The sequence below is a fragment of the Dermacentor silvarum genome, chromosome 5 (genome assembly GCF_013339745.2).
Source record: "Dermacentor silvarum isolate Dsil-2018 chromosome 5, BIME_Dsil_1.4, whole genome shotgun sequence".
Classification (NCBI taxonomy): Eukaryota; Metazoa; Arthropoda; class Arachnida; order Ixodida; family Ixodidae; genus Dermacentor; species Dermacentor silvarum.
Window position 1 is genome coordinate 5681881 of NC_051158.1, and position 24169 is coordinate 5706049.

At 47.9% G+C, this 24169-nt stretch overlaps 1 protein-coding gene across 1 annotated transcript in view; it reads left to right on the forward strand.

The window, feature by feature from the left end:
* Positions 1–560: 560 nt before the first annotated feature.
* Positions 561–24169, forward strand: part of LOC119452723 (guanylate cyclase 32E) — a 38270-nt gene continuing 14661 nt past the window's right edge. Inside the window, exons 1-10 of the mRNA XM_049667151.1 lie at positions 561–831; positions 2532–2883; positions 4698–4844; positions 6593–6768; positions 8421–8556; positions 9616–9773; positions 11758–11848; positions 14322–14394; positions 22878–22995; positions 23751–23969. Coding sequence (XP_049523108.1) covers positions 628–831; positions 2532–2883; positions 4698–4844; positions 6593–6768; positions 8421–8556; positions 9616–9773; positions 11758–11848; positions 14322–14394; positions 22878–22995; positions 23751–23969 — 1674 coding nt within the window. The 5' untranslated portion in view covers positions 561–627. The remainder of the gene's footprint in view (positions 832–2531; positions 2884–4697; positions 4845–6592; positions 6769–8420; positions 8557–9615; positions 9774–11757; positions 11849–14321; positions 14395–22877; positions 22996–23750; positions 23970–24169) is intronic.

Sequence of the window (24169 nt, forward strand, 5' to 3'; positions counted from 1 at the left end):
GATAGTACGAAACTAGCGGTCCGGCTGAAACCAGATACGAGAACGCATCGAGCGGTCGGGCGTGTCCGCATGAAACCAGTTTCCCGCGCGCACGTCACTGAAGGGGCCGCTCTCATTGGTCTCCACCGTTCGGGGCTCGCGTCTCATCTTTCGCTGTTGTGCTCGTTCGCTCGGTTACGTCGCCGACGACGTTGGCCGCAGGAACGGGCCATTACGTTCTGCGCTCTAAGAAAAAGTTCTTAAGCTAAGTGCCTCGAGCGGCCAGTCGCGCGGCAATTTTGCGTGTATTCGCGGGCTTCTTTCACGCTCGGAAAAACACTTTTATGTAGCACGTATTGAGCAACAGAAAGCTCTATCGGGAGTTTTTCATGTTGCTCTACAATTTCCTCACTGACACTTTTCATCTAATTATATTACGAAAAGTTGGTTAATTAGTTAGGACTATGTAATTAGGCGGACTGTAAAAATAATCTGAGTATCTCCAAGCGATACTCAGGTAAACGTCCAGGTAAACGTGGCATTTGCATATTTTTAAATCTTGGTGCATGATAGTTGGGACACCCTGTATACTGGCAATGCTAAAAGCTCTGTGAATGATCTATCACCTAGCACCATCTCGTGGTGTGAATGCAGGTGAACCTGCGTGCTCCGTTGATGGGTGGCCTCCGCCTGGACGTGCTCGTCGCCGAGACCTTTGGCCGAGAGCGGCACAGCGTGCTTCAGACGGCGCGCCTGTGGCGCCAGAACGTGTCGGCTTTCATCGGGCCCCAGGAGACCTGCGTCCACGAGGCCTACCTGGCCGCTGCCCTCAACTTGCCCATGGTGTCCTACGTGCGTGCTCTCCGCAGATCCCTCATTCCTTCATTAATCGAGTGCTTTTTTTTTTTTTTACTGTTCGGAAACGGTACTACTGTTTACGGAATACCGGAGCATATCGGGGACGCATACGAGAGCAGCAGTGCTGGCGACGCCATCTTTTGGCGCTGGCGTGAACTAAAGCACACAAAACATAGCCTCTAAGCTCGATATCACAGGCTATATGTTTAGTAGTATAGTTGTAAATACCGCGTTCTGTTTATTTGCTGCTGCCAAGGCGTAGGCTGCAACAATAACTAGCGTTTATTGGATTTGTTTCATTGCGATACCAATTATATGGGCTCTCCAGGCGCATTTTCGCCGTCGCCGTCGCCGTGATGTTCCGTATAAAGTTCAAGTGCGATGACATCGCGGCCGTGCGCCGTACGCTGTGGGTGAGAGTGAAAGCGTGCAAGGGTGAGCCGAGAAGTATGGCGGTTCGATCTCGCGCATGCAAGGGAGGAAGGCGAAGAGGAAGCGCGCCGTCGTGCATCGCGCGTAAGGCAGCAGGAGAGAAGCAGGGAGGGGGGGGGGGGGGCAGGGGGGGGGGGAGCTCTATTCTGGCGGCGGTCGTGCGGGCGCTATCTTGAAAACGATTTGCGGTGGTTAAGGAGTCTAGGCGCGCGATGGCTCAGGGCTTCGTGTGCGCTGTGTTCTCGCCGCCTTGTTCGCGTTTAAGGGGGAGGCAGGAAGAAGGGCAATTCGCTCTCTGCTGCTACCGCTCTTCCTCATGCCAGCGTTTTGAAAACGAGTGTCCGCGGTCATCGAGTTAGATGTGTTCATGTTTGTCTGTGGGCGTGTGACACAATATGCTTCTTAATTTAGTTAGTAAGCGAATGTTTACAAGTTTGTGCGGCCAATAAAACTACTATCTTTACTTCGTGTAGCTGTCTAATAATTTCCTATCGCAATCGATGCTTCGCCTTTCACGTGACACTGTCACATTTTTCTTCTCTCTGCGAACAATAAGGACGAAGCACAATGACTGGTTTTCCTAACGTGTTGAGGCTGAAGAAAGCGTCACAAGACGCGCAGACATCAGCGTTGCTGTTGTTGTCTCTGGTGTTGCTGGCATTCCGTGAACTGTAGTACTTTCACTTTTGCCAAGTCAAAATGAACGTATATTCCACTTTTGTAGGTTGCGAGAGCTCTCGAAATAGCAGTTGAACACGGGAAACATAACACCTTCGAAAGGTATTGCCAACAAGTCCCTTCTGTTCTTATATAGTGTAGGGATTTTTCCTCAACTTTCAAAAGGGCCTGTTGACCTGGTTCTCTTGTGTACCTACTACAGTGGCTGTAGGTATGTACAACCGTTGTCAAACTAGACAAGGCCGCTGCGCGCATGATCGCAGTTTGACAATACGGAACGTCGATCCTGCCTCCTGTTGCATCCGTGCTATGGCCGAAAGGTGTGGACAGGGATGCGAACTGCTCGTTCTCAAAGCACCATGGAGTTCCACGGACACGTGACACAAATCAGCCAGGACTGGTACTTTGTAACGTTCCATCTTATTTTCCATTCTTGTTTTGTGATTATGCGGTGGTGCGAGTGGCCTATCCCATCGATAACTGCAGCGCGGTGGCGTGCTTAGCTAGATCCAAGCCCTTGACGAAGGGTGGAAAGAATGGAAAATTAAATGGGTCGTTAGAATATAGGGCCCCAGAGCTCGCAGAGTACTCGTGCTTTAGTTGGCTTAGTTTCTTTTGACAAAGACCGTACATCGCAGTTTTGCTTGGGCCGTGAGACCTCGGACAAGCAGCGCTTCCCGACTTTCGCCCGCACCCGTCCGCCCGAGACGCACATCTCCAAGTCGGTGGCCGCGCTGCTTGCCCACTTCGGGTGGCGACAGGTGGCGCTGTTCTACGCCTCGCGGCTGGGTCACGTGGCCGACGGCGTCATGTCGACGCTCACGTCGCACGGCGTCCGGCTGCGTCACGTGAGCTCGTGGAACGAGACCTACCACTACGGCTACGGCCCGAGTCCGTTCGAGACGATGCTCAAGGATGCCGCGCCAAAGGCGAGAGGTGGGCCATTGGCAGTCATTGAACGCACGGCTGACATGTCTTGAACTGTGCTGTATCGTGTACATGGTGTTTATCGCTTTTTAGTGGCACCAAGTCTTTTTTTTAACTTTGTAATATATAACGCAATTTCGCCCCTGCATGCAGTTCAGTTGTTTGAATAAGCTTGTATTAATTATTTAGAAATAAGAACGTTCACTTCGTTAATTAACAAGGATTACCAAAGGACTTCAAAATTATTTACGTTAGAACACATATTTTAATTACACTAATAAAGCTAATGTGTGCGGAAGCAATAACCGCGGACAATTTAGACCATAACAACGGTTTCAATACACCCGTCCCCAAAACGTGCAATGCGATAGATGAGCATTCCCTAGTGCGTAAAATGTTGACTCAGGCACTGAATGCATTGGACGACGTATACACAGAGAGGTACGTGTCGAAGATCGGCACGTCCGAACTGTGGCACATTATTTAGCTTATCGCGTGGTGAGGGGCGGGAGCGAGCTGGCGGTGAAAATATAGGTGGGCGTTACACGCATGACGTCATCGAGGTCGCTGTGTTGTTGTACAGCCAGCGCGGTGAAAAGTTTCGCGTTATCCGATCCGCTTATCTCGAACAGTGAATATAACTACAATACGGTGTACGTGACGTCATGTGAATACTCCCTTGGCATGTATGACGGGTGCGGATGCCGTAGAACGCCCACTCTGTCTAGTATAGTCGCAGAGGTCCTGCGCCAATGTTTCGCGAGACAGTCGCAAGTCCTAGTCGCAAGACTTAGTCACAAGACCTACTCTTGCGAATAGGTCTTGCCCATGTGCTTTACAGCGCTATTCTATTAAATATTAGGACGTTTTAGTATACCGTACCGCTCTAAAAATAGTTTATATCCTTGGTGCATATCTTATTTTCCCTAAACAATAGCCACTATCTGTCTTGCTTGCGTTTTTTTTAACTCTACGCTCGCTACTTTTCCTCTCAAGAATGCTATGTCATGCTAATAACGCGCATGCCATTCGGGACCTGAAAGTACCGAGCGCGCAGCGCTAACGAAAGGAAAGGCACGCAAAATAGATGACGATTATTGCTCGAAGACAACATAAATCCTAAATGGTGTAAGCTTTTTTTTTTTTTTAGAGTGTAGCACTCCATTGTTAGGATACGGTTCACGGTTTCTGTCTGCTCTAGCGCGGCGTTTCCTATATGGCAGGGGTTCCAAACTGGGTTCCGCGAACGACATTTTAAGGTTACCGCGAGCGGCCAAAACGATCGAACCCGACCCCATCCCCCAATTCGGTGAATTTCTACATTAGAGTTCGAATTTAGCAATTAAAACCACCACATCCGCACTGCGATTGTCTTCGCAAGAAAGGCCATCGCGGCCGCGGCGTTCAAGACGGATTACACACTTCTTACCCTGTTTGAATGATTTTATGATTTGTGCACTTCTTTTGTTATCATTTTTTAAAGCCGTTGAATTGATTTATCGCAGCAATCACCGCGAGACCGTACAAACACGTCGGTCGGAAAAAACCTAGTGAGGGGGTTTTGCGGCACTTTGGGAAGGCAGGTGGGGTTCCACAAGGCCAGAAAGTTCGGGAACACCTGCGATATGATATAAGCCGCGGTCCCTTCGCCCGCTCTGCTCCTTCGAGGCGCGCACGTGACGCGGCGTCGCAGCCAATGGGAATTTAGGTGCTGTTTTGCTGCTACAGACGTCGGCTTTTTCGCTCAATGGGTCATTTGATGCTTTCGCATCAAAAAGCTTTTTAGTTGTGCTGCAGCGTGTATACATGGCCGGTATGCGCAGTGTTCATCGTGCTGGGCCAGTACTTCGAGCACATCGGCCTCATGGCGAGCCTGGAAGCCCGCGGACTGCTACAGGGCGGAGAGTACTTCGTCGTTGGCGTCGACGTCCAGCAGTACGACGCCGAAGGACCCACGCGTTATCTCACTGGTCAGTTCGTTCGCGCGTAGGAGGACTGCGCAGCATCTTTTTTCTCACTAATGACCTAGTCTTTAATTTTGTTTTATTTATTTTTTATTACCCGCTCCAGCGAATGACCGATATCGGCGATAATGAACGCTTGGATCGAGTCAATGACGAAGGGCAAAAAAGAACCTAAACTGAAAAGAATATTTACAATAGTGTGGCTTATGGTTTTATCAATATCTATAAAGGCACTGCTTGAGGGGCGTTGCAAAGCATAAATTGATTAAAAGAATAAAATGAACATAATAGACACGTGTCTATCTTGCGAGCCATTAATATGGTTACTTATTTAGACAAAGGAAAACAGATGAAAGTTCGTCGGTGTCCTGTCTAACAAACGTCATCTGAACAAGTTCACTCGCTCTCTTTACGTTGCCGCGACCAATAACGTGCGAGAATACGCGATGTGTAGACAGTAAACGCGACTCCATCACTGTCATCCGCAGCAGACATGACAAAAGGAAAGAAACGGATTCGGGTGAGTACAAGTGGTTGTATGCACTAGTCAAGGAGTGCACACATGTGGACGGGGAAAGGTATTCGGGTGCGAGCAGAAAGCCGGATTGGGTGGTGAGGTTAGAAAGTCTACAGGATACAGTCTAGGGCAATGCGGCAGTGTAGAGCGGGACTAAGTGAGCATGCATCGGGAGCGGTCGTTGCCCCGTAGTATAAGCTTACCTGCACTAAATGCGATACTGGTGACTGTGATGGATGCACGTAAGCTCATTATTGCTGTTGCAAAGCGAAGTGGCGGGGGAAGCGTGGGAGAAGATAGGCTAGGTATAACTGGTGGGACGTACGAGTGATCAGAAATAGCAAGAAATGCGCGGGAGATAAAACGAACACTCGGGATGTATAGCATGACGAAGCGAATTACAGTCGATCCCGGATATGTCGAATCTGAAGGGGATCACGAGAAAGTTCGATATATAGGTAATTCGATACATAAAATAAAACTTTTATGCAAAAATGTTTAAGAGGATTTTACAGCTGTTCGTTATGCACAATATTTAGTTATATGTGGGAATTCGACATATCCGAGTTCGACTGTATTTAGTGTAGGATAAACTATCGGGTTTCTCTAGCGTTTTTCTAGCCTAAGAAATCTCCTTACCTCTTACACAATTCATCATCATCATCATCAGCCTATATTTACGATATGTCATTGTATGTCCACTGCAGGACGGAAGGCCTCCCCCTGCGATCTCCAATTACCCCTGTCTTGCGCTAGCTGATTCCAACTCGTGCCTGCAAATTTCCCAACTTACACAATTTCCTCTTACACAATTAGTTGTGTTTAAATGCCTAACGTCTCATGTGATGCTCAGAACAGGTAACCGGTGGTCTATAAAAGCAACCGAACGGGCGCCAAGCGAAGGGAAGCGCAGTCGAGGACGGCAGGGAAATTAAGTGGTCTGGTGAGATATACGAAGTCTGAAGGCATGGCATGGAGTTAGTTGACGCAAAGCAGGGGTCATGGGAGATCGCTGGCAGAGGGCTTCGGCTTGCAATAGACACAATATATAGGCTGAAGACGGTAACGGCGGTGATGACATGATGATGATGATGATGATGATGATGATGATGATGATGATGATGATGATGATGATGGGTATTTAATATCTCAAGTATGTGCATTCCCGTGTGCAAGTGGCCCCGGTACTCAGAGGCACAGTAATTAACTGTGACAATGGTCTTCCTCTCCACGGTAGGTCTGTTCCGTGAGGAACCGGACCTTTCCGTGGTGCGCGCCTTCCGCTCCTACATCGGCATCGTAGGCTCCCCGGCCTCGGGATTCGAGGAGTTTTCGGTGGCCGTCAACGAGTACATGCAGAGGCCTCCCTTCAACATCGTCAATGCCGCCAACACCATTGGAGGCAGGAAGAAGGTCCGTTCCTCCAATTCGCAACTTCCAATAGGTTATTGCGATCGATGTATTACGTTATACTTTTCAAAAAGCTCAGAAAGTTGGTCGAGTTTCTACGCATTATACTGGAATTGAGAAAACTCGGTGCGGAAAAAGAACGTGGACAATGGGGACGAGAAAAACGACCACGCAGCGCTTGTCTTGTCCTTTACTAATCTCTCTTTTCCACGTTCTTTCTCACGCCGATTTTTTTTTTTTTTTTTTTTCATTTCAGCCATGTATGCCTTTATGACGGGAACACGGCTTGACCAAGGGCTGCACTCATCATTTGTCTCTAATAATACTAAAAGCTGATCGAGGTGATACGTATATTATTGGTGGAAAAACGGCGCAAAAATTTAGATATTCAGAAGAACGATTCTGTCGTTCAGTTCCCTTTTGTGCCAGTCTATTAATTATTGTCGTGTTTCCCCACCCTGAACGTCTCCAACAGTCGACAATTTTTTAGGACACAAACATGGTGCCTTTAAGGCGCCGTGTCTCTTGCTTGCGCCTTAAAAATTTGTCTAGTATGCACCTACTAGGCCCACAGAGAGTTCTTCCAAGTCTCCAATACGGTTTTCGCGTAACTTAAAGAAAAATTGGATTCAGCTATAGATCGACAGATTACGATCATCGCCTTGTTCATTTATTTACTACACATCCCTTGTGGCAAATCTCTCTAATAAAAAAAAATATCACGCTCCTGTATGACGTAATAGTTCAGCGGAAATCCGCTAGGTGGAGATAAGTAATTAAAGGGAAACTGAGACATCCACCCAAATGTAGCAATTTGCTACAATGGAAACCCAACCGGGTTCCTCGAAAGAAAGCCTCGCAGTTGAAGAAAAATTCGTCCTGGTCCGGGACTCGAACCCGGGACCACCGTGAGACAACCACTCAAATTGCTACATTTTGGTGGATGTCTCAGTTTCCCTTTAATTACTTATCTCCACCTAGCGGATTTCCACTGAACTATTACGTCATACACTTGCCTTTGCTTCGAGTTGTCGACAAATTGGACTTCGCCCTGCCATCTGCTAGCCGCCTGGTTACCGGTGGTCCCGGGTTCGAGTCCGGGACCAGGACGAATTTTTCTTCAACTGCGAGGCTTTCTTTCGAGGAAACCGGTTGGGTTTCCATTGTAGCAAATTGCTACATTTGGGTGGATGTCTCAGTTTCCCTTTAATTTATCACGCTCCTGGCATGTCAAGCTCCCCTCCCTTTTCATTGAGACATAAACACCTTTGCTAATCCCTCTCAGCTCGAGTCGTCACTATCGAATGTAGCCTAGGCCTCTAGCTGTGGTAAGATATATGAAAGTGCCACATGAAGTTGTTGAGGAGGGGCAGTTCAGCTCTTCCAGGAGTATTAGAATTAGGATTCTTCATTCCATGTAGTTTTACGACGACCTCCTACAACGCGAGATAACCGCGGCCGTCGCAACCACTGCGCAGTGACGATTTCTCTCCAGGAATTTTGTGTTGTTCCGTAGAAGCCTTGGAAGCAGAGTACCGCACTCTGTGCTTCGGAAGTACAAGCATGGCCTCTGAGATTTGCGCGCGCCGGCAAGCAAGACGAGCCGGCGTGCGCAAACCTCGGAGGCCATCGTACGAGACTGGGTGTCGACGCAGATTCCGTCGGAGGGCGCCTACCTGTACGACGCCGTCATGGTGTACGCGAGGGCCGTCAATGCGTGCGTCGAGCACGGAGGCGACTTCCGGAACGGCAAGCATCTGTTCGAGCACATGCGGGGACGATCATACCACAGTGAGTGCGGGACTGTTTCGCGGAATCAATTTGCAGCCCTTCTATAGGTGACAGTGTCTGTGAGTCATAACGACAGAGTGATGTGGGGGGGTGTTAGAAACAGGCGCTGCAGAGAATATCCTCAGCGCCGGTCTCAGAAACACACCGTAGGCCATCGCCAAGAAACCTATACTTCGCTCGATAGCGCAAAGAAATAAAATGAAATCTATATGGTTTCCCAGGTTTTGTTTTAACGGCGGAGCTGTTTAAGCCGGCCGTAATGTGTGCCGCCTGCCACTGCGATGCCTAGCAACCACCTCGCGGAGCGTCGCGCGCTATTCTCGGGAGAGAGAAAGAGAAAATGAGAGCGAGAGAGAGAGAAACAAATTGTAGCATCACCAACGAGGCAACGCGCAGAGGTGCTGCCTACGCCATCCGCGCTTCTCCGTTTCCCCGCGTTAGCGCCGGACGCTCGCTGTGTCCGTGACTGCAGCAGGCGCCTCTGGCGGCAGCTCGGCCGAGCTCCCACCAGCTGCGCGCTACTGCGCATGCGCCGTGACGTCATCCCGGCGTGTCGTCTGCTGCGCGCCGCCCGTACACTGTGCATAGTTTTCGCCCCACTTCCCCTACGTGTGCGCGTGCTCGGACAGCAAGTGCTTCGCGAGGCGTTCCCCGATGCCATGGACCACGAGGAAATGCTTATACACTTCGTCTAACTTTGCATCACTTGGCATTAGTTCGTATAACTTAGCATCACTCCGTATAGCCAGGACCAGCTAGGAACCGATCAGCTCCGCTGTGTCTTTAGCCTTGCGCCACTAGTGCAAGCTACCCCGATTTTTTTGCTTAACGAACTGTACAATAGAATCCATCATTGGTCTCTGTGGGCTGCCTAAACAGTCGAACCCGGATATATCGAATCTGAAGGGGATCACGAAAAAGTTCGATGTATAGGTAATTGGATATATAAATAAAAATTTTATAAAAAATTAAAGGGTATTTCACTGCTGTTTGTTATACACGAATAATTCGTTATATGTGGGTTCGATCTATCCGGATTCAGACTGTAATATTTTGCAGGCGCCATGGGATACATGGTGCGCATGGACGACAACGGGGATGCCGAGGGCAACTACACCCTGATTGCGCGCAAGAAATCCGGCGGTCAGAGGGGAAGCATGTTCGGCCTCTTTCCCGTGGGGGTCTTCGAACTCTCCGGCAATGAATCGGCCCTGCCGGTAAGGAAACTCACTGAGCTCTAAGAGTTTCCGGGTTGATTGGTTCCTGTTTGCGTGTTAAAATAAGCGCCCATTTTGAACGAAGACTAAAGGAAAGAATGTGAAGCGAAGAACACGAAATCAAAGGAACAGAATACACCGATGTCATAGGAATGCTTTATTATACTTCTTCTGAATTCTGTTCGGCCTGAATCCTTATATTAATCTTCTGTTTCATTTTAAATTAAATCGTTCACTCACCTGGTCTGACTAATGGATTACAGCTATATTCGTATGTTCTCCAGTTCTACATTTTTCCGTCTACCTCATTTCATTCCTGTATTTATTATTACCTGTGCGTTTGATAAAACTACCCGATCCTTGGCATATGCCCCACTGTGGGTACATGCCATGTTTAAGGATAATCATCATCATTTCACACTTCAGGCAAATTTTCGGCGTCCTTGCAGCCGTGATGTTCTACATAAAGTCCAAGTGCGATAACATGCTATCGCGCCCCGCATGTCGTATGATGTGGTTGCGAGAGTGAGCCGAGAAGGATAGTGGCTTGATGCGCGCAGGCTTCCCGCGCACCAAATGTTGGAGACCACGTGACCAAGCGCGCGCTAGGGGAGGAGGGCGTGCGTACTCTCCTCTAGCCCAGCAGTGGCTGCGCATGGCTGTCCTCACGGCTGAGCGCATGCGCGGCCCATCTGCCGTATCTTGGAGCTAACCTGCGGCGAGTGCAAAGGCTAAGGTCGAGTCAAGATTGCTGGTGGCTTCATGCGCGCCTATACTGCTGGAGGTCACGTAATCTCCAGTTTCGGAGACGCGTTGTAGCGAGAGACAGCACGACACGCTCGCTACCCTCTGTCTGCAGCTCTTCATCACACCCGAGCTGTGACAACGTATGTTCACGGTCAGCGAGCAATATCTGTTCATATGTGCCTTAGTGTGGGTGACACTATGCTTCTCACTTTAATTATAGTAAGCGAATGTTTACTGCAACCTATACGGCCGGTAAAACTATGGGCCTTCGTGTAGTTGTGTAATACAGTAAACCCCGCTTAACTCGAAGCTGTAAAAACCGGAAGAAAATTCGAGATAAGCGAAATCACGAGAATAGAAGTCCTCTGGCAGCGCGTAGACCACACGGTATCTTTCCAAAATACCACAAGTTATATTTTCGGTCACTTTTGCGTGCATCGGCAACGCAAACGTCGGCGTCTACGGACAAATGTGTTACTGGCACAGTGCCAAGAGAGCATGTTTGGCTAAGAGACAAGACGACTGATCCTAATGCAATATTTGAAGAGTCGCCCGAGTATAATCTAATGCAGAAAATAGGAGCGTCAGGTTTTTGGATGTCTCCACAAAAAAAAAAAAAAAAGCTGATGCTGCTACTTTCTACATTCCGGACAATTTCACTTCGAAAACCGAAACTATATATAGGGAAGGGTGCAATTCTCACGCCTTTAGCAGAAGCCCCTCGAGTGACGCGGCATTTACATCACCGTCGCGCGAGCATGAAGCGAGCGTCCTTATCAAGCCGCGATCTCGCTCAAACGCTGTGGTCGTTAAGTTAAGAAGTGGTTAAGTAGAAACATATTTCGACTTAATTAATTGATATTCATAGATGTCAGAGTTCGAGTTTACGATGGGTTTACTGTAATTTGTTTTTCAATGTGATTTTCTTGCTAACCTCTTAGTACAATGCGTAAGAAACCTAGTCATAACTAGGTTTCTATTGTTCCAATTCCATCCGACTAAATTGCACAACCTGCCATAAATCGTATCCGCCGTCAGTAGAGGGAAACTAAATTAGAACAACACCTTTCTTGCTTCTGTCGTTTCATCTTCGTTCAACATGTGCACTTATTCCAACCCACAGACTCACTGCGCCGAAATAATGGACCAGGCACTTCTATTACCCGATGTGTGTTCGCACTTAAATGTTGTCCTAAATCGTATTTCATTTTATTTCCCACTTTCTTCTTCGTCGAAGGTCTTGAAGCTCTTCGACACAATTGAATGGATCAAGGGAGAGCCTCCAAGGGACGAACCTCCATGTGGATTCAACGGAGAGAAGTGTATCTGTAAGTTGAGAAAGGCAGAAATGTAACAATTTTCGATAACTTTCATGTCATTATGTTTATTAAGGGGATTTTCGTTCGCTGTAACTCATGGTGCCGTTGTCGGTAATCTTTGTTCTGCAACAAAGGTGTTTTTCTCTTTTTTTCTTTTTTTGGAAGGCGGGAGGGAGGGATGTGATCGTATACCTCTGCCAACAGACGATCTCCATGAGAATGTAAACAACAAAAAACTTCGACGTAAGCGGGCGTTTCCGTGGCATTTAGTAGTACTGCAGAATTCAAATACACACACGCTTTTTTCGAGTTCTGTTGGAATTTCCGTTACTTATATTTAGTCGCAGCGAAGCTCTAGGTAACAGTGAAGAATGCACAGCGTATCACTGTAAGTATGCGCAAGTCAGCGCGGCAGGCAAATGTGTGCGGTGTAATGCGTAGTCTGTAACGTGTCTGTTTGAAATTGCTTGTCTGCGCGTTTATAAGTATTTCGTTTCACCGTACTTGTCAGGATAATACATTTAAACTAAAGGCACACTAAAGAGAAACGCTAGATCGATTTTATATCGACAACGTATTCTTTCACAACACCGTTCTCGTTAATTTTACTATAATAATTTGAATATTAGCAGAGAAGATTAAGATAAAAGTTCAATGTTTTCTCATTTCGCGCCGTGACCCCAGCGCTGGTATACGTTAGTGTGACGTACGTCACAGATTTCAAAGTGTACTTCGTGTGTGGGTCACAGTGGCTCAGTAAAGGTTCTTGAAATTGGCTAAGTTCAGTCACTGGCTCTTTTATAATACAATGTCGTCCATCTTCACCGATAGAACTACGCTCCATCTCACAAGTCATTTGCAGCGCTGCCCAAGGTACGATGCATACACATGCATTATCCTTGGGCAAGCGGAGTATAGTGCCGGGCGTAACTGTCTGATTATAATGGCAGGATTATAAGTATTTCGTTCTTGCTCAGTACAAGATACGTTGCAGTGGTATACACGTGACATGTTAGGACCTTTGCGTTACGTACGTCGTATACCACGAATTTAGCAGCCACTGAGCAGACGACGCGGCGCGGATGAACACATCTCGAGATAGCATTCGGCCTTCCTATTGGCTAAGGAGTTCTGCAGCTTCCACATGCAGTGCTGCAAAAAACTTGCGAGATGTAGTATAAGCCCGAGGAAACGCGGAGACGCCTAAAAACTTCGTGACGTCATGGCGATGCGGTGCGGGAACTTCAAGGCAGCGTAGCCCCTCGTATTATGTCTTTTCTGGCTCACCGAGCCTCTGTTTTGTAGGAGTAGCGTTCTCGGTATTGCAGAGGGGAAGTTTGTACATACGGCTGAAATAATAGTTTTTTCTCTTTGGCGTACCTTTAAATGATGGTTCAAGGTAATTTCTGGCAGTGGATGAGGGATATTATGCATGTCTCACTACAGGAGCATCTTATGGTCAGAACGAGTTAAGTGTCGACTCTTTAACGTTCGCTCGTGGCTGGACCCAGTTTTCGATAACGGGGGGAGGGGGGGGGGAGGTTAGAGAGGAGGTTCATCCTTATTGGTTCGACATAGTGCAGAGGAAATAGCGCAAATTACACACAGACTCAGGGAATTAGGTATATGCAGCACATGCACCGATTTTTAAACATTGGTTTTATTCGAAGCGCGCTATTTCCTTGCCGCTATTTATTTGCGACCACTCATGGAAGGCATCACCGCCGACCGGTTACATATGTTCCAGAACGTGCCTATAGTCCTGGGCATTTCCACCCGAGATGATACACGCTTGGAGCTAATTTGCCCAACTTGCAATTTTGGCTCAACGGCATCGCATAGCAGAGCATTTGTATCAATCGCATTATTATAATAGCCGGCGTAGCATAGTATATCATATACAGTCGACTTCCGTTATTTCAGACCGCAAGTTTTGGTCGGTATAGAGGTCAGATTAAAAAACGGCGGCAAAATTAATGAGCATATTCAAATCTTCCTCATTGCTTTAAGTATTCTTTCGTCAGGCTACTTCAGTACAGTATTACAGTAGCTATACACACGTCGGTATCGGTCAGTGGTTATTAGACCTCAAAAGTGTCGCCGGTGCTGACAAAATCTTGAAAACAGACATCGCCCAGGGCACAGCACAAATCATCATCACTGCAGGAAAGGTTGCAGCCGTCACTGTAGTCACCTAGGGAAGCAGTAGCGAATTATGCTGAATTTCTTGTGTTTTCAAGCATTCAGTAACTGCTGCGCGCATGAGGGGGCGCTGCGGTAGGGGTCGAATTAACAGAAATTACATGGTTTCGCGTTCGAATTAAGCGAAACATTCGAATTACCCGAGGCTGAATTTAAGGGTGTTCAATGTAATACTATGCCGCAAATAAGATCCAGTGGTTTCGTTTGGTGTGCCATCGTTGGCATCCTAAGTCAGTTTTATCTGTTCTTCTTTGTCTCTTTTTATACATGGACACGAAAGTATGGAAGATTCTGGGCAGCGTCTCCTGCGGCGTGCTTGTCCTACTAACGATAGTTGCCTTCGCAGCCTACAGGTGAGTGTTCCTCATTTTGGTCCCGCAATCACAACTTTGTGCAAATACCTAACTATAGTCATGCCCTTGTACGACCAATCAAAATGCGACAACCTTCGAAGTCGCTGCAACTACCAATGAGATGCCAATTTTATATCTTACAGCACGATGGGAATGATTTAGAAGAATTAGAGGAGCCCAGAGGCTCGATTTTCAGCAGCAAGCATTTGAAACCACATACAATGAAGTCGGACGCATAACGTTAAAAGACGGGGAGAGAGCGGTGTGGATCAGAGAGGAAACAGCAGTAGCCGATATTGCAGTTGACATTAAGAGAAAGAAATAGAGCTGGGCGGGCCATGTAATGCGTAGGTTAGATAACCAGTGGGCATAAACATAGGCTGATAATGATGATGACAATGAAGCCACGAAGAGAATAAGCTATTTTAACAATACTTAACTGCAATTTTTGTTTTTGTGTGTCTGAGGGTTAAATTTACGATACAGATATCCTATTATTAGTTAAAGAAATATGTAAGGAGAAGGAAAGACGATTTGCCACTAGCGGGATTCGAACCCACGAGCTCCGCGTGAGGCGTGTTGTGCCTTGCCACACGAGCTGCGGCGGTGGCTGCCTCTTCGTCCACGCTTTTACAGCGCAGCTCTTATATAGCCACCCGTTCCTGCGTTGAGCGTCGGCGTGCCTCGACATAACCAAGCGAACGAGCACAGCGAAAGATGAAAAGCGAACGCGGAGCGCAGCGGGGGATGAAAGACGGTGACAGCGAAGAGAGCGCGACGAGGAAAGCGGAGGAGGAGGGTATGACTAAAGCTTGAGAAGAAAAACACGTATAGAGCTGCGCTCCAATTTCGCATTAGGGAATATCGTAACCGTTGGTGAATTTTTTGTATTTGTGTGCTCGCATTTATAAACTAGCCCTGGCTGTGTTAGCCAGCGCCATTCATGGCCATGGCGGTGGACCTGTCTTACAGACCAACCCTCTCTCGGTCGGGGATCCACCAGACGAAAAAAAAAAAAGTCTTGGGAGCTCTTAGGCTGTTCGGGGACCCCGAAAGTATTCACACACGTATTATAATGCAGCAAGATAAGCCGTCATAGCTTTTTTTTTATTCGGCTATCAATGTTTATACGAGTCCTCTCGGGCACTCATTGGCAAGAACGACATGCGTCCACATGCAAAAGAAAGAACACGTCGGCCATTTTAATAAAGCGATAGGTTAAAGGGCCCCGTGGCGCAGAAAATCCGGTTTCGTCGGCGTAGTTCGCGAGTTGACCGTGACCGAAAGTTTTCTACCAATCATACCGCGGCGCGCCGCGTTTCTACCAATCACACAGCTGCGCTCGGCTCTTTGCAGCACCACCGGATGGCACTCGCCTCCACGCATCCGCAGCAGCGGCGGAACCGGCCGTGCGGCAGAAAGAAAAAAAATGTGGTTGATCCCTCTTATATAGGAATCGGTATAGAACACGAAAGTGAAACGTGTCTTCACAGAAGTAGTGTAATGTTTATTGCACATTGATATATAATGTCTATTGGTGTTTTGTGGCTAAAGCGCCCTTAGGCGTTGATGCACCCACGCTGACGCCTGGTGGCACGTCTCCTCCATCACGACTACCAACGTCGATGACCATGAGCAACCGTCGTGCATATGGAAGCTGCACTACGCTGCACACGCTAGCACAACGCGAAAGACGAAGCACGTAACTGACACACTAATACAACGCGCAAGACAAAGCACGTAACTGAATCGTCACCGAGTCAAATCAGCGCGTACAGCGCGTCGTAATTGCAGCCTCCGCGATCAACTTCAGAAACATTTTCAGAGCTAATTGCGGAGGCCACGCTCCGCTGTGCTGAGTACGGTGAACGCCACCTAGGTGGCGTTGGTAGTGCTTCTTGATGCCAGCGTCCCTTCGAATGCTGGCATCGAGGCGTCGTAGTACTGAGACCACCGAAGCGTTCACTGTCGGTGCGCGTTAAGGCCGGAATACATGGAGCGAATAACCGGCGTCCGAGCGAAGAACTTCGTCGGGCGGCGAACGTCCGACGGCCGGCGTCAAGAAATTTGCCGTCCGCAGCCGATCTGCCTGTCCAAACATTTTCGTCGGGCGAACGCCGCCGCCGGAAGCGTCTAGCGCGCAGCGGTGGACGACAGCCAATCAGGAGGCACTAGTTCCGGTCGCAATGCATGCTGGTGTTTCGCGCGCGCGCGCCTTTTCGCGTCGTCTGCAATCGCGTTGGTGTTGCCGTGTCTGCATGTCTCTGCACCGATTGAGTAGTTCCTAGTATGATCTCTCAGGAATCGCGTTGTATTTGTACATCCCATATCCGCTGATCTGCGAGGAAACAGACAAGCAGTGCAAGCTCTCTACAACAACCTTCAACAGAAATCTTCTGATCTCAGAGGCCACATGCTGTCGTCATGCCTATCTCCCGACTTCCCCGATAGATGGCGTTGGCATCGGATATTTCTTTCGCTAGGCTTAGACGCGTTCGAAACGAGAAGCGATCTCGAAAACTACTCAAGGTTATCCATAATACTCTGTCGTCGAAGCGGCCTGAGACTAAGCGAAAGCCGTTTACGCAGTCATTTGCTTCCAACTAAGTGAATTCTACAAGGACAACGCCAAATTCAGTTCGAAGCGGGCGGCCGGGACCGCCGCCAACACGGCGGCCAACGCGCGGCGGCGTTCGCCGCATGTATTGCAACACAGCAAACATCCTGCGTCGTGTCGCCGCGTCGTTACTTGACGCGTGAAGTTCGTCGAGAAAGTTCGCTCCATGTATCCCGGGCTTTAGTGTCATAATGCAGTACTTCTCTTTTCTGCTCATAGGCGGCGGCACCGCCCCGAGCAAGAGCGCGGGTACACGGAGGAGTGTTAGATATATAAGGCGCGTCTGTGTAGCTCTCTGCGAATGCGTTTGTGGCGCAATGGGTTAAACGCTCGGCGATCTATCGTCGCGGACGGAGAGGTCGTGGGTTCGATTCCCAAATTTTGCATGTTTGTGGAACTTCTGGTTTCTTTCTTTGTATTATGTTCTATGACGTATTTCCGTGACGGAAATCCGTGACGGAAATACGTCAGTGAAGTCTTGGTGGACCCCGGAATAAAACACTTTCGTGTTAAAATAATGACAGAAGGAAGAAAGGAAGGGAAAAAAACTTGGGAGATTTTTAAGCTTCGCCTTTAAGAGTACAACGCTTCCAGCAACTGCAGCTTATGCAACCGCAGTCTTTACCGGGAAATGCTTGCGGCGAACGCTATGAACGAAGCCGAGCTTTCTGGTTCCTATTTTAACACGAAAGTGTTTTATTCCGGGGTCCACCAAGACTTCACTGACGTATTTCCGTCACGGATTTCCGTCACGGAAATACGTCATAGAACATAATACAAAGAAAGAAACCAGAAGTTCCACAAACATGCAAAATTTGGGAATCGAACCCACGACCTCTCCGTCCGCGACGATAGATCGCCGAGCGTTTAACCCATTGCGCCACAAACGCATTCGCAGAGAGCTACACAGACGCGCCTTATATATCTAACACTCCTCCGTGTACCCGCGCTCTTGCTCGGGGCGGTGCCGCCGCCTATGAGCAGAAAAGAGAAGTACTGCATTATGACACTAAAGCCCGGGATACATGGAGCGAACTTTCTCGACGAACTTCACGCGTCAAGTAACGACGCGGCGACACGACGCAGGATGTTTGCTGTGTTGCAATACATGCGGCGAACGCCGCCGCGCGTTGGCCGCCGTGTTGGCGGCGGTCCCGGCCGCCCGCTTCGAACTGAATTTGGCGTTGTCCTTGTAGAATTCACTTAGTTGGAAGCAAATGACTGCGTAAACGGCTTTCGCTTAGTCTCAGGCCGCTTCGACGACAGAGTATTATGGATAACCTTGAGTAGTTTTCGAGATCGCTTCTCGTTTCGAACGCGTCTAAGCCTAGCGTAGAGTGTACTAGACAATGGTCGAGTGGGCCGAACGGCGCTCTGCCGCTGAGGCGCCGCGTGTGGAAAAATAGTGCGAGGGCGCTGCGAGCGAACTGGATTGGGGCGGAGACGCGCTCCGCGGCATATTCAACGTAATTTCGCTGCGGGCGCCGAGGCCGTTCGCGCATAGTACGCTCTTAAAATAGTGCTTTATTTCAACTGCAACTTTATTTTTACACCATTTTGTCAAACATATATATTTGAGGCAGGGATTATACAACGCGACGTCTTCAATTTTGCTGTCGTTGTCAAGCGCGTCGTCTGCTAGCGAGCGCGCGTTCGCTACGCGGACGCTGACGGACGCCCAGTTTTTCTCGCAGAACCTCTGTACAGTACATTTTTTTAATGTTTAGTTGCTTCGGTGCGCCCATGACTCTTGACGGCCGGTGCCGAATGTAGTTTTAGCCAGGTGAACTGCTGTTTTTACCACTGTCCTCTAAAAGTAACTGGTATCTCCGCACCATGAAGGCTACGTAAGAAACTTTTATTATTGATATCGTGTCATTTTACACGCGCTTCTTGTTGGTGGATATTGATCAGGGACAAGGATAGAAGAAAACAATATTACAGTGAAATAAACCAGGTTTATTACTGCGTGGCGCGAAGAATGACCAATGTATTTCTAGGTAATGAACTCAAAGGGTATATATATATATATATATATAAGGGGAAAATAACAAACATTCTAAATGCAGTAATTGAGAAAGTGAGAACTCCCGACCGGAATAAGCGCACGTGTTTGCAGAAACAAACACACTTATTAGTAAATACTGGAAATAAAACTCATTCGCAGAAATAATATTCATGGCAGGCAAAACCATATATATATATATATATATATATATATGTAAATATATATATATATATATATATATATATATATATATATATATATATATATATATATATATACAGGGTGTTTCAGCGAACACTTTCGAAAATTCTGAAAGGTTGCCTGTGGCAGAGAGCACAATTCTAGTTCATGAGCTGGTCTACTTGAAGAGGCGGACATTACTTGCACAAAAAATTGCAATGCATCATCGACTAATTACCTGATGGCCCACATTGCAATTTACAAATTGTAGCCGTGGAGTTCGCAAGGAGGATCCACTTAGAACGAATTCTCAGAATGACACCAGTTTCGAGATATTCATTCCCGAACTTTGCGGAGAAATGCATTGGTGTTCCAGTTAAGTTTTTAACAAAACGTCGATTTACGCATTGATGCACAAAACTAGCTGGAACGCCAATGCATTTCTGCGCAAAGTTTGGGAATTAATATCTCGAAACTGGTGTTATCCTGATAATTAATTCCAAATGGATCCGCTTTGCGAACTCCACGACTACAATTTGTAAATTGCAATATGGGCCATCAGGTAATTAGTTAAAAACTAGTCAATTTTTGGTAATTAGTCGATTATGCATTTCAATGTCTTTTGCAAGTAATGCCCGCCTCTTCCAGTAGACCAGCTCTTTAACTAGAATCGGGCTATCTGCCACAGGTAACCTTAAATAAATTTTGAAAGTGTTCGCTGAAACACCCTGTATATATATGCGTGCGTGCGTGCGTGCGTGCGTGCGTGCGTGCGTGCGTGCGTGCGTGCGTGCGTGCGTGCGTGCGTGCGTGCGTGCGTGCGTGTGTGTGTGTGTGTGTGTGTGTTTGTGTGTGTGCAAGTGTTATTATTATGATGTACGACGCGGAATAGTCATTTCCGTTCTAATATAATGCATAACAGCACTATTGAAGTCTCAAAGGTGAGTGACTGCATGCAAGTGAGGACTGTTATTCCGAATAATTTTGCTGTCGGATAGTCGTGGCTGTTGCGCAGAGGCGCAGTTCCTGAGAGAATTAACGGACGGGTGTTAATAAGTCCTGCTTAACAAGTTCCTAGCTCTATATAAACGCCCCGTTTTGGGGCAGCCTGTAAATCTGCTAACTTGAGTCAGACAAGAATTGCTGACAGTCTCATCATGTTTGCAACCCATTAAAACTGAGTGCCCCATGTGGTACCACACTTATCTTCTTCAACGAACGCAACAGATCTGCACATATCTCTACCTCTGTGTGAGGTATGCCGTTCCTTTAATTGTTTATTATAGTCGTTATGATAGTGCATCAGATAACTGAACGCTACAGAGTTGAGCGGTCATACATTTGGGAACGGCATTACAATTACGCATGAAATATAGGATAAGCGTAACATGTTTTTCTCGGAAATCAGACTCTAGAATAATTTATGTTGTTTACACCCCCAGAAATAGGCCGAAGAACGCAGCCACCTGCTTTTTTCTTTTTTTTTTTAATATAAGCAAATTCTTGGGTTTTACGTGGCAAAACCACGATATGATTATGAGGCAACCGCTATAGTTTTTGCCACCTGGGGTTCTTTAACGCGCACCTAAATAGAAGTACCACGAGTCTATTCCAATTCGTTCCCATGGAATTCCGCGACCTGGATTGAACCCGCGAGCTCCAGAATTAGCAGCGCAACGCCGTATCCACGATATAGACACTAATTAGGCTACCGCGCAGGCTTTATTTTATTTTTTGAAGAATCGACTGAAAAAAAAATCCACGTACGGCTTACGGCCAAAGATTAGCATATAGAATGGCTAACTAAAACCGTTTTCGGCGCTCAAGGTCCGACTGCAGTAAATGACCCCGTACCAATTACTCCACATTCTGTTACGCGAGAAATGCGGACACTTGAATGGAATGTTGCACTGCAGTTTACTCCTATTTTTTTTTTATCTATACCAATGCTTCCAGTAAATCTGAGTTCAAGGCGCCGGATGGGGCAGATATGCTTTACTTGTTTGAAGCGGCAAGCAGGAACGTTACATATGTTGCTTCGTGTGCGTTTCGCAAGACCTACTGATGGAAAACTATATGCGCAACAATACACACGAGACATACATGTTGCTTGAAGAACGACAAAAACATTTTGTCTCCAAAGGGAACCGTACAATAACATAGTAAAATGAAAGCCGACACTGCGGCTGCAATGCACGCGCAATCACCAAGCGGCATTAAAAAATAATAAAAAATAAATAAAGAAGAGAAAGGAAAGGAATTTATTCTTAAGGCATAAATACATGCCATATGCAATTATGAACCCCATTTTATCGGTCTGAACGCAAATACCAGCGCGCGAAGTACTACGAATGACCCTGCCGAGCTGTATCGCCAGCAGTTTCCAACGGCGCGACCTTGATGCAGCCCAATCCAGTTCGACCGCAGCGCCGCCCCAGTATTTTTCCACGTCGGGCGCCTCACTGCAAAGCATGCGCCGCCCCAGCCGCTCGTCCCACTCGACCATATTCTAGTACACTCTAGCCTAGCGAAAGAAATATCCGATGCCAACGCCATCTATCGGGGAAGTCGGGAGATAGACATGACGACAGCATGTGGCCTCTGAGATCAGAAGATTTCTGTTGAAGGTTGTTGTAGAGAGCTTGCACTGCTTGTCTGTTTCCTCGCAGATCAGCGGATATGGGATGTACAAATACAACGCGATTCCTGAGAGATCATACTAGGAACTACTCAATCGGTGCAGAGACATGCAGACACGGCAACACCAACGCGATTGCAGACGACGCGAAAAGGCGCGCGCGCGCGAAACACCAGCATGCATTGCGACCGGAACTAGTGCCTCCTGATTGGCTGTCGTCCACCGCTGCGCGCTAGACGCTTCCGGCGGCGGCGTTCGCCCGACGAAAATGTTTGGACAGGCAGATCGGCTGCGGACGGCAAATTTCTTGACGCCGGCCGTCGGACGTTCGCCGCCCGACGAAGTTCTTCGCTCGGACGCCGGTTATTCGCTCCATGTATTCCGGCCTTAACGCGCACCGACAGTGAACGCTTCGGTGGTCTCAGTACTACGACGCCTCGATGCCAGCATTCGAAGGGACGCTGGCATCAAGAAGCACTACCAACGCCACCTAGGTGGCGTTCACCGTACTCAGCACAGCGGAGCGTGGCCTCCGCAATTAGCTCTGAAAATGTTTCTGAAGTTGATCGCGGAGGCTGCAATTACGACGCGCTGTACGCGCTGATTTGACTCGGTGACGATTCAGTTACGTGCTTTGTCTTGCGCGTTGTATTAGTGTGTCAGTTACGTGCTTCGTCTTTCGCGTTGTGCTAGCGTGTGCAGCGTAGTGCAGCTTCCATATGCACGACGGTTGCTCATGGTCATCGACGTTGGTAGTCGTGATGGAGGAGACGTGCCACCAGGCGTCAGCGTGGGTGCATCAACGCCTAAGGGCGCTTTAGCCACAAAACACCAATAGACATTATATATCAATGTGCAATAAACATTACACTACTTCTGTGAAGACACGTTTCACTTTCGTGTTCTATACCGATTCCTATATAAGAGGGATCAACCACATTTTTTCTTACTTTCCTGCCAACCTTCCTGTCTTCCTTCCTTCCTTCTATCTTTTCTTTTTATTTCACTTTTTCTTCTTGATTTCTTTCGTCTGTCTTCAGGTACTGGGCATACGAGCAGGCACTGGACAGGCTGCTTTGGAAGTTGGACTTCCACGAGATACAAATGCGAGGAGGTCCCACGGTGCATCAGCAGGCCACCAAGACGGTATCGTGCGCGGTACGTTCCGAAAGTATGGAGCCGTGCGTATACGGAACGCTGAAAAGAGCGTGCGCGGTTCACCACACCAGACGATAAGCCACGTCTGGTGTGGTGAACGATGGGATACACTAACTGAGGGCCACTGAAGCTGCGCGTCTAGAAGACTGAACCACACGAAAAGACCGAGTCGTGAGTGTCGGCGAACCGTCCACTCTACAAGTGGAATTTTTACATTTCTGTAAGGAAGTGCACGTGATTATGAACGTGCGCGTGCACGTCAGATAGTGTTGTACACTATTTTTGCGAAACTAAATCTATGCAGAAAACATGATGCTTTCATCGCTTTTGTACTAATTAATATTGGAATGGGATAGGATCCGAGGCTATGTGAGGTATAGACATGTAAGTATGACTTATATACATGTATAATATACGTATGTCTGTATATGTGCATGTGTTCATGTATTTCGATTTGTGCATAACTTGTTCTGTCAAAATAAATACTACTATCCTACTAATCTGAACCCATGCCCTCTCTCTCTTAACTTTCCGATCCCCCTCCTCATTCGTTAAAATCCCATACTTTCCTTCCGCACAGGACTTCTGGCGCTGAACGCTATAGTGTCGCGGTGTTTCAAATTTTTTATAGTTACCAGGGCAGGCTTCTAACCTCTCAAGCTATAACATATCTGCCTCTCTCAAACTTCGAGGGATGAATGCTGCTCGCACCAAAGCCCGTGTTAATTCCCACGTGTCTGGCGCGTCACTCGCAGAGCCACGGCGCCAGCGGTCTCTCCGACAACAACAGCGGCTGCGACGGCCTCGCGCCGGCGCCGACGTCATCGCAGCTTTCGCTGTCGTCACAGCCCGAGTTCCGCTACTCGCAGCTCTACGCTCCGGTGGGCGTCTACCGGGGCCGCCTGTGCGCCGTCAAGAGGATCCGAACGAGGTCGCTGCTACTCACGCGCACGCTCAAGAAGCAGCTCAACATGGTGAGGTGCTTGTGAGGTTGCCAGCGCAAAATAAAAGGGAGCACAAAAGTAAAACACTTGCACCGCAAGCGCTGGTCGTTAATAATAATAATTTTTAAAAATCCGCTTCCATTCCACTCTATGAAAATAAATGTTCAGCGAAGCTGTTGCCGACGTTAGGCAAGCACAAGCGACGTTAGGCGGCGTTACAGAAGCCCCGC